At 36.1% G+C, this 11,405-nt stretch overlaps 1 protein-coding gene across 2 annotated transcripts; it reads left to right on the top strand.

Moving 5' to 3' along the window:
• The first annotated feature begins 624 nt into the window (after window positions 1–624).
• On the top strand, window positions 625–11,022 carry LOC140852120 (uncharacterized). Of its 2 annotated transcripts, XR_012135051.1 has the most exons (8): window positions 625–821; window positions 2,211–2,404; window positions 2,527–2,582; window positions 2,681–2,759; window positions 2,890–3,028; window positions 5,585–5,698; window positions 9,914–10,238; window positions 10,629–11,022. XR_012135051.1 is itself a non-coding variant. In XM_073245028.1 (7 exons), exons 2-7 carry the CDS (start codon window positions 2,235–2,237, stop codon window positions 10,103–10,105), a joined length of 750 nt encoding a protein of 249 aa, XP_073101129.1. In that variant the 5' UTR covers window positions 625–821; window positions 2,211–2,234; the 3' UTR covers window positions 10,106–10,297. The 2 variants fall into 2 exon arrangements, 1 of the variants encoding a protein (XP_073101129.1); XM_073245028.1 differs by lacking the exon at window positions 10,629–11,022 and having other exon boundaries at window positions 9,914–10,297.
• The last annotated feature ends 383 nt before the right edge of the window (window positions 11,023–11,405 follow it).

Below are 11,405 nucleotides of genomic sequence, written 5' to 3'. Positions count from 1 at the left end.
AAGTCCTACTAGTATATCAACTGGTTGATTTGCCTCTCTGAACATATGGGTGGAGGGCAAATTTTGCTGGATATCAGCAAAAAGAGGATTGAGAATCTCAAAATCAGAAAGCAACATATTATTTTTGTGAATATCATAAATCTATTTGATAACAACTATTGAATCTCTTTGCAGCTATACTGCTATGAGACTATGTTACACTATTACTATTATGAGAGTAGTTCAAGCAGCTTGATATTCAGTCACAGATACTAACAAAATATGAGCTTTTCTTAATGCAGCATGTATGATATTCTCTTCACTATTTCTAATGATAAATTCCAACCCATGTATGGGCTCTTTATAAATCTTATTTTTGAAATTTTTATGACTTACTAATTTTAAACAAAATTGATTTTGTTAAAAACTAAATAATTATTCATGAAAATTTATATATGTTAATTTTTGTCAATGGAATTGCCTTTAGAAAATTCTAAAATGATCCAATGGCCTTCCACATGCGTTGGTCAATATTTGGACAAGTCTGTGGGGTTGTTTGGCTTTACTTGTACAGGACAAAACAGCCCTAGCTGTTGGATTAGACGAATTAAATTCTCCAGGAGACAGATGCCCCCGCCCTCGTGCGAATATGCCATCAGCCCGACCCAAAAAGGATCCTTTTGGAATCAGCATCCTCCGATCCTTCCCCCGTCCTCGAGCCGCGACCTCTTCCTTCCTTCCTTCCCCTCTACTTATATAGCTCGAAGCGATCCCATTCCGGTGGGAAGGACCGGGCCGGGAGAGGGACTTCCGGCCGGTTCGCAGTGCTCCCAAGCAAACAGGTTCTCTCTCTTTCTCTGATACCTTTTGCCTTTCTATCTTTGTCTTCACTATTTCCGTTTCTGATGGCAATTTTTCATGCTCTTCTGTTCGATAGAGTTTGAATTCTTAGTTTGATCAGAAGAGGTTTCAAATGTTGGAGCAAGATTGAAATGTTTCTCAGTTAAATTGAGAGCCTGCGTGCCCAAACGAGCCCCAATTTTGCTTTGTTTGTTTGTTTTTTTTTTTTCCGTTTATATCTCTAGTTGAGTACTTTGATAATCTAAGATTTCTAAATGAGTTTTTTTCTTAAAAAGATTTAGTGCAATTGTTCACTCATATTTCTTCAGAGCATTTATTTTTTTAATTCCATTTGCACCAACTTGGTGAGCTAAGATCATGAATCTAGAAGTATCGATGACTTAGAATTTAGTGGAATTATCCTCAAAATTCTTTAATTATTTTCCTGATTGGAAATGTTGATCCAGATGTCAGTGATTATTTTACTAGGGAATATAGTGTGGTTAACTGGTTATAGTTAATGTCTCTCTGCTTTGGAGATTAGGGGATCAATATACCTTGCCAAATTGTTACTAAGTTTGATGAACAATGTTAGGTTATAGGTGTGACTGGTAAATTCTGTGATATTAGTTTAATAATAAATTTAATATTCTCAAAACATGATAGTCTTTGATACCTGCATGTTAGTATTTACAAAATACCTTAGGGATATGTTCTTAAGATGAGTACCTTGTAAAACAAACTTGTGTCTTTCTTGTTGATCATGGCCAGAGATGCCTGTCAGGTAATGATCAGGTACAGATATTCATGTCTGTCAGAGATTAGGAAATTTCTTTCTTTTATAAGTTGTAAGCTGCTTGTTAACCTAGTCATGAGAAATATATTGGAAGACCATGCAAAAGTAATGACAGTACGACAGTGGTCAGCCACTTGACAAAACACTTTTTCAAGACATATCCCAGCATAGAATAGGTGCTTTATTTCTTGGCATTGATTATTTAAGATAGTCATTGTAATATAAAGTATAATGTAAGCAAATCACAAATGACTGCTTAGTGCTTACTTTAAGATGCCAATAGAGTAATTTGTTGTCTTTTGGCAATTATTCTGCCACAAAAGAGGATGGGTTATAAAGATTATGTGCACTTGCTGGAAGCTATTTTAATGGCCATTGCACTGGAACTTGCACTCAGATCCTACTGAAATATCTGCTTAAGAGCTCCTTATTTCTTTTTTTTCTCATTCTGCACTTGCATGTACATGAACTGGAGTTCTCAAAACCAAATTGGACCAGTGATGTAGGACAGCTTTTATCAGGGAAAATTCATGAATGCTTAATGTATTGTTTGGGGTAAATTTGGCTCTTACCATTAAGAAATATTTGTTTGCAGTCAACTGAAGTGAGCTAGAATTTCATGGGTCTCATGGATAGAGCAGGTCCTTCTAGAGTCCTAGAGGGGATTCATGGGGTGCAACTGGTAGGCCAACCAACATACAGAGATGAAACACTTCATTGTGGGGATTTTGTTCTTGAAACTTGTGATGGTCCACAGGTTGTTGGAACCAGCCAGGGGTTGCTAATCCGGTAAGTTGGATGAATTGCATAATTAAATCAGTAAATAAATTGGCAAATATCCCAGAATTAAATGAATGGCTATTGTATATCTCAAAATAGTTAAACAGCTGACTTATTTTATGTGTTGTCAGACAAATGTTGCATCAGAGACCAGCATGCTTTAGGCCCATTCGCTGTAGACTTCAAGGTTTATCACCAACAACAATTCTTCTTGTATATTAATTTTGCACAGCTCTTATGTTATGTCCAAGAAACTTGATATTTGTATGCTTCTCTCTGCATTAGGTGATCAGAACATTACAGAAACCATCGCTAATGTCCTGACCTCACTGCCTTTTATTTTTCTTGGATTTCGAGCACCAAGGCAAGCTCTCTCTCTCTTCCCCCCTCCCTCTCTCCCCTCCCGCCCCCCTCCCACCTTACCCTCTTTTCCCTCCTCCTCCCTTCATGCTTTCTTTGCTGTATTGCCTACAAGTTGCTTATTGACAATGCAGGAAGAATTTGAACACATCGCTCTACGCTAATTCGTTAATTGGAGTTGGGATTGCCTCAAGCTTATACCATTCTTCAAGAGGGGAAGTCAGAAAAATTCTTAGATGGGCAGACTACACAATGATTGCTGCAACTACAGTTGTGAGTATGAGCTATTTAACAGGCCATCATAGAATTTCAGAAGAAGGGTAGTTTCTTCTGAGCGAAAGCATCTATTTTCTCAAATTCTAGTACTTCTAAAATAGGTCACCATAATTGTGAGTTTTGGAACCAATGAGATAGAAATGTCACTGGAACTTCTTTTGACAGAGCTCATGAGATATTCTAATTATGGCTATGCCATGAGAAATTAAAGATACAGACTTTTTTCATATTACTGAATAAATTAATTTGATCTTAAAGTGTTAACTTATGATTTTTATTGCACTGTATCTGTAGATATCAATATAATTACAAGTTTCTTCTATTTGTACAATACATTTCAACATTGATTAAAATTTTCAATTGATACTGCACTCAATTAGCAACAACTAGTGGCAAGCGAGAACCACATCATAAAGAAACTTGACGGCAGATCTCCTTCAGCAGCTAAATTTAGTATATCTGTGGTGATAAGGTGGTGGGCACCTGTTACATAATGCCAGGTTATATACTGTGGAGGTAATACTTTGTCTGTTTACTAAAGAGGAAACTGATGTTCAAGGACATCCTAGAAAATTTATAAAATTGTATCTTAACTTCGCATGAAATAATTCTAATATAATATGCTACAACTAACAAAATTCACCCTAGCTATATAATGTTGGACTCTATCATTTTTTGACATTTTGAATCTTTTGTTATGTGTATCTGGCTGTCATCAGTTACATTCACTCTTTTGATCTGGCTCCAGATCAGCATTGGAGGAGTGTCAATGTGGACCTGTTTTTTGGGCTCCCATCCATGCTGAACTTCTATGATCAAATGATATTTGGAGCCTAAAATTTACCTAGACAGTTCAGTTTTAGATTAGTGTGGACTTTGTTTTGCTGCTTTAATTGAGTAGGGACTTTTAAAAAGTTTTTATTTTTTTACAATTTGGCACTGTTTCATGCTACAGTACCATGAACGGTGACCAGCACCCCAAACCTTTCTATTTTACTTCTTTTAGAAGTCCAAGCTAGGTCAATAAGTGATTAGTTGGAAATAGTTTGATTGTACTAGTTTGGGATTTCAATCAAAGTCAAATAAATGGGGTACTTGCTGATTCGTTTGGGATATGCATTTTACAGTTTTAGGAATCTATTTTATGTCAAATGCTATAGAAAGTATGTATTTCAGAATTTTATCAGAGTTATTTTGTTTGAAAGGAAAAAAAAAACTTTTTGGTCAGGTTCAGCTGTCATGTTCGATCTCTTTCTCTGGTTCTTTTCTTCTTTTCCATTCTTTACTTAATCTGCACACTCTTTTTTATTTGTCGTAGTATTTCTAAATACTGTGAGGAACTTGTTGTGTGGATATTATATTTTCATTTTAATCTGAAAAGTGATGTTATTAGATCATTTTTTATCATAACAATGAAAACTGCCCTCTTTTACACTATTTACAACAATTGGACGGCAAGCTCAATATTTGTTCATAGCACCTTCCACACATGTGTAGATCATTCTAAGTGGTGCTACATCATTCAGCCATTCAAAATAGGAGACTGTCTAATGCTATCAGGAGCTCACTAGCATCCTGATCTTCTCATCAGAAAGAATGTGGATTTATAAATCACTCTTTTGAGAAAAGTCTTCCTTTTTTTTTTTTTTTTAAGATAAACCATTTGGTGATTCAATGGCCTGATATGAGCAGCTTGGTTTGCAGGGCATAAAAAAGCAAATGAAACTTATATAAAAGATTGATATTTTTGGTTAAAGTATCATTTTTTATCATAAGATTTTTCCTCTACACTTTTTCCCCTGTTCAATGGAAATCCTAGTTCTATTTTTATGTTAATAACATTTAGCTAGCTATAATCAGCATTTTTTCTTTTTGTTTGCATTCTTGTCCTCTTATATGGTATAAACCAGTGTAACCTGATTCCCAGTTTCAATTAAAGCAAAATTTTGCCTGGTTAGGTCATTTTCGCCTTGAACATGAAACTTTTGATTTATCATGGATTTTTTTTTTTTGGCTTAATAGAAATGTGGTTGCCAGAATTCATAAATCAGTATGTGTCTCTGTGTACATACATGTGCATGTGCATGTATATATACATAAGCACCATGCACACATGCACACACACAGAGAGAGAGAGGGGCAACTCTTTTAAGGAAAATCTTTCTCTCCATTTGCAATCGGCAAAGCTGCACTGCCTTCTTTAAATTTCTGTTTGGCTATTTTCTGCCTTTCTCTTATTGTTAGTTAGATTGAAATGAGTTGGCAAAGAAGTCTTTTATCCCTTGCTTAAGTTAAATTGTCATCCAGTCCACAAAAATCTTTATCATATAGATCATTAACCTATTGTTAAATTTAATTAGGAATCTTGTTACTGTTGCATTTTTGTATATTATAATTTTGAGAGTTGCTTAATTCGGGACTTAAAGACATCTATGTTCTGATCAGCTATTGGTTATTGTTACGTACAAATTTTGTTGTAATCCAAAGTGCCTTTCTTTCAATTCTCAATACCTCTCATTCTAAGGTGGTTAACAAACCATTTGGTCCATGCAGTGTCTATCAAGGGCACTCAGAGATGAGAACCCAAAACTGTTAACAGCGGCATCAACATTGCTTTTGCCATTCCAGCCTTTTATGGTTTCAGCTGTCCATACTGGATTGATGGAGGCAAGTAATCTAGAACATGTTTAATCAATTATTTCTTTAATTTCTACTCTCTTGAGAGTTATTTTTGTGACCTTGGTTTAGTAAATTCTACATAGTTTTTTGTTTTTCTTTTTCTCTCTCCACTGAAGCTGTATGTTGGTTGGAACCCATGAGTTCTTGGGTTTACTTTTATCTCTAGATTAGCTTACTAAGAACCATGATCATTCTATTTTCATTCTACACTAGGAGGCCATTTTTGAAGTTGCATTAAGATGTCCATTATTTGACATTATTTAAATGCTGGAGAATGATAATATATGAAGAATGATGTGAAATCATAGTTATTGTGACACTTTGGCTGCTTCATCAGCTTCAAATTGTTTTTCTTTTCTTTTGATTGCTTCCTGTCACTTGAAGTACTTAGCCTCTTTGATATCATTCTTCTTTGAAGACCAATAATAATATATGAGTATTGCTCACCCATCTTGATGTTATTTAGATCCATGTACTTGTTGCTTCTTAACATATACTGACCTAATTCACTTCTGAAGGAAAGAAACAGACACTATATGCAAAGAGGCTATTTCTGTGTTTTGAACCTGTGACGCCAGTCACAATGGACCAAAACCTTATCATTACTCGAAGGTGTGGAATATAGAATAAGAAATTAATATATAATGAAAGAATAGCAAGAAGTACTTACAAATGGAAACAACTAGAGGGAGACTCAAATATCAGAGAGCCTGCGAAGCTGATTCTTTGTTTGGTTTTATTAAGACTTAAGATGAAGTTTTCATCCCCTTAACAAGAAAGACATGCCTTTGATTGGGTCATGAAGACTTCAACCTAAGATCTATAATTAGAAAAGATGTCTCTTCATGGACCTGTTCGTACTCTTGTTTTTATTTCCAGTTTTTTGGAAGTAAAAAGGTTCCAATGTGGTTCGCCAAATCAGACAAAACTGCCTGAGTCGGGCCATGCTGAATCGTACGAGCAGTGGATCAGGACAATTCTGGCTTTCAAAACGAGACGGGCGAGGAGGGGAAGGAGAAAGAAAGAGAGGAGGGAGGGAAGGACACCCAGGGGAGGCCATCGAAGGCTATTGATGCTGTCAGAGGGCCGCGGAGGCCTCCGAATGACTGGAGTAGGGGAGAGAGAGAACCAGAGAGAGGAAGAGAGAGAGAGGGGGAGGAGAGGGAGAATTGAGGATTGTTCGATCCTTTTATGGATATGACTTCTGAGTTAGTTTTCCAATGTGATAAGACTTAACAAGGGCTCTTTGCTATTTAGTCAGACCAAGAAGCAGAGAAAGAATCTGCTGTTAGATTGCTAAACGTGGGCTGTTTTATTCAACTGTGCACTTTTCTTTTCGCTCCACATCACATATGGTGTAAACATGTATGGATGATGGTGTGCGTTCTTTATTTTATTTAGTATTTTCATCATGTCTATCAAACAGAACAAATATGTCTACCACCATTTGCTTAACTTTGTTATTTTATTTCCTTTAAATCCTACTAATCATCTCTTTTACATGTCACTCGGGTCTTGTTTAGTTCTTTTATTGTCATTTTAAACCCTTCAAAATGGATCCAAAGTATAGCTAAGCAGGCCTTTTGTAATGGCTCTGCACATACATTGTATTGGTCCCTTTTCTGCCAATCTTGAGCCTGTTCAAATGCACACATCCACATCAATCATTTTATTATGCTTAATACTCATCTTATAACATTCATTATTGTAATTTTAATTCCTATATCCTTCAGTTATCGTTTCCTTAACTACAGTCTAGCATCCCGGAGTCATAGAAAACAAGCCTTATAGTTTCACATCATGTATTTAAAGTTTTTCTTGATGAATCCTCTATCATCATCAATCCCTTCAAGGTTTTAAACCTTAATCAAATCAAATTTTCAATCCACTTCCTGCAGTACTAGCTTCTGTACCATTCCCATGCATTCACTTATAAGCATGGGATGTCTACCATCCCATACAATGCTTGCACTCAGCATGCACTTGTCTGGAAAGATGCATGGCATTATCAGTACATATCAAGTTGATGCTAAAATATGTTACTAAATGTAGTTTACTTAGGTTATGTCATGTCTCTCTACTTTTTAGTAGGAAGTCTATGTTTAGACCACTAAACATTGTTTGTGTCTCATCTGAGACATCTTGCATCTGTCATATGAAAAATTCCTTCTTTTTCCTTTGTGTAGGGAGATGCTTTAGAATCTATCCTCTGCTATCCAAGAAGTCTAGCTCACAATTTAAAAAATTAAGATTACTTAAGAGCAAGCAAGCAATACCTAAGAGAATAAGCATGGCTTTGCTAAAGCATTATTTAGTGCCAGTTTGGTATTGTTGTTGCTTTTTGTTTATGTCTGTAAAAATTATTGAAACACCACATGGAGATTGATGTTGAAGATAGAAATAGCACAAAACTTCTGCTATAATGCTATTCCTTGCTTTTGGTTTTCACTCCTTTTGAAGCAATAAATATTTGCTCCAAAAGCTCTAAAGATTTAACAGATAATTTAAAAAACAAAAGTGTTTCATCATAAATGATTTTAATTCTAGTTCATTTTTCTTCTTGCATTTTTGAAAACAAAAACAAAAGCAACATCGAACTGGCACTCAGTTGTCTGTTGATCCATGATCCAAGTAAAAGTTTGAACCAAAATCCTATTTCTATGTAAAATCTGTCAGTTCTTGGCTGAATATATAGACAGACCCGCGACCTGGCCAAGACTTCAAAATTTTATGTTATATTATGCAGAAAGATTTAAAGTGTTGCTTTGCAGCCTACTCTTTAAGAGATTTCTCCATTTGTCAAAGAATCTTGATTATGTGTTTGTGCACTTTAGGCTTATGACTTTTTCAAATGAAAAAAGAGATGAAGTTATATATTTGAATTTGTTGAGTTAAAAGTATTCTTGTTCTAATGTGATGATAGCAGGCTGCCTTTTGAAAATAGCCTAGACAATGCATGTGCCTCTGTAAACCAGACGTTAGGAGGATGAAAATATTATGTTTCAGAATGGGCAGTTTCTTTCCAAGTTAAAACAAACAGTTCAGCACACATGGACCAGGAATCAATTGAAAAACAAGCTAACTACTTTGTTTCAGTCCTTTGTAACTTCTTGCAACAATACAGCCTGATAGAATGCACTGCTTGTAGGCACATGATCCACACCCATCGCATGCCAATAAGTCACTGATATGGTAGAAGTAGAACAGTTTGGAATTTGTTCATCTTTTAATAATTATTTGACTTACCACACCATCTCATTCTACCCCACAGAGAGAGAGAGAGACCATCACATTATGTTGCACAACATCTGATGCAATTTGAGATTTCTCAAGGCTCGTATCCAATTGATTTTTATAGCTTTAGTACACACATGTGGATAGCATAAACTAAGGGATTGTTCCTACATTGGGCCATATTGACTGACTAGTGCCACCACTTGAATCTTTTTTGAGAAAAAAGAAATGGGGATAAAACCCTTCATTTTATTATAGGAGACTATGGATTGAGTTTATCTACCAAAAATATTCCAGAAAGCAAAGTGATCTAAAGAAATTAAAGAACTCCATTTTATAAGAAACTTAAGGAGCCCACCTTGTCTGAGAAAAAAAAAATTATATTTTTGATAGCTTCAGATGCATCAGCTTCAGAGCCCCGAAATATCCTTACTTCTCGCTTTCCGGATTCTCCACCACATAGCCATGAGCAGAATATTTGAACCAACTCTCACTTCTTAACCCTTTTATTCCTCCATTTATGTCAGCCAGAGGCCAAATATCCTCAGCCTTAGTCCTTCCTTGGTTCCTGAAATGATGCCAAATGGCTCTAGCAAAACTGCAATTAATAAATAAGTGAAACACAAATATTTGAGTGAGACCAATTTCTGTTATTTAGATTATCAGCAGTCAAATCTCTGCTTCAGAAGCCATATGCACATTTTTCCATCACTTCTAAACTAACGCTATTATTTCTATGTCCTTATAACTTGTGAATGTGCAGATCTAGCATGATTAACTTTCCCTTGGTCTGCCAAGTTACCAGTTCAAGTGTTATCAATCGGATAATTTTTTTGGACCTTTTTGCCCCAGGAATTTTATCTCTTTGAAATTTGGCTACCACTTCAATCAAACATTATGACAGGAGTAACTAGTTCTTTTATGTCACTTTGATTGTTACCTAACTGGATGTCTTTGCTTCCTTTCTAGGTTGCATTTGCTAGAAGAGCATTAACAAAACCAGAGCTCAGGATGGCACATAATCTGCATACAGTGTCATCTATATTAGGCGGCGCACTTTTTATTGCTGATGATTGCTTTCCCGAGACTCCTTTTATTCATGCAGCCTGGCACCTTGCTGCAGCAGTTGGTGTAGGGACATGTAATAAGCTTCTTGAATGATGTTATGAGCATCCTCACCTGCAATCCTCTTTCTTTGATGAACTCTATGCAAGAGCAGGCCATTATCATCAATCCGTTGATATGTCAATGTATAGGAAGACTGTCACCCACACAAAATGAAAACAAGCAACTGGTATTTCATTTTTTTGCTCTCTCTCGAAAAAAATTCTTGCAATGGGTTCCATTACATAACTTCTAGTAATTTCTTTGTTTTATAGCCATACGTAATTCATCTGATAATCAAAACCAGGTTTCTCATATAATTACAGAAATAATTGGACTGAGTTCCCTCATCATCATCATCATCATCATTGTCATTTGCTCTTGTTGGCATTGAGAAGTCTTTTCATTACATGGATGGCATTTATTCAGTTCTTTTTGTAATCTTGGTGGTTTGTATTAATGAATAAAAATGATTTTTTAAGTTAGGTAGATGGTCACCTAGTTGATGGAGTGGACAACTAAGACAACCTTTTTATCTCTTTCTTTATGTCTTTATTTCTTCATCTTTGTTCTTTTTCAGTCGTTGCTTGTTCCTGATTCTGATGGCAAAGAAATGGCTATTGCAACTGCATTTACATTGCTCTCCTAAACCCAGTTGAGGCATCAAACATCAAATGCTCAGCTGGTTCATGTGGTAGCTCACTTTCCAGCCTTAGTCCTCCCCAGCCACTTTGTTGTATTTGCAGCCCAGCCTGCTTTAGTTTTCGTGAGTATAACACAACCAAAAGGCATGTGCAATGAACAGTGAGGGAAAAGGTGAAGAGAGGAAAAAACGAAAAGGTCAAAGACCTGAGATGGTCTCCCTATCAGGTTGGTTGAGAAGTGGGGCATGGGAATGTGAAGTAGGGAAGGGCTTCTGTTTGAGAATTTCGTTTTAAGAGTTTTTTTAAAAGTATATATATTTAGACTTTCTCCCTCCTAGTACAGAAAGAAATTGTGGGACACCATGCCCTAGTCCCCCCTCTTGTTCCCTCTAATCTGCTTGCCTGTTGCAATGCATGGCATGGTGTCTCGCACTTTGGCTGTGGTTTTCTTAGGGTGTTCGACTTCGACGTGGCTACTGAGATCTGTTGGGATGCCTGTATATGAAGAAGATGATGGTGTTATTGATTCTGATCTATTGGAGTTTTGGTCAGCAATGTTCTATTAGACTTCAAAGACTCTGATGCCATGAAGCTTAATGTCGAAGTCGAATTGACAGTGAGGTTACTAGTGTTAGAAACTAAATTGATGATAAAAGTGGTGCCATTAGTTCAAACTACTGCTGAAAGGCTTTTGCTAGAACAAATGATGGTGT

This window comes from Elaeis guineensis, chromosome 10 (assembly GCF_000442705.2).
Source record: "Elaeis guineensis isolate ETL-2024a chromosome 10, EG11, whole genome shotgun sequence".
Classification (NCBI taxonomy): Eukaryota; Viridiplantae; Streptophyta; class Magnoliopsida; order Arecales; family Arecaceae; genus Elaeis; species Elaeis guineensis.
The sequence above is the reverse complement of the archived record's forward strand: the minus strand, read 5'-3'. Positions and strand labels throughout refer to the sequence as shown.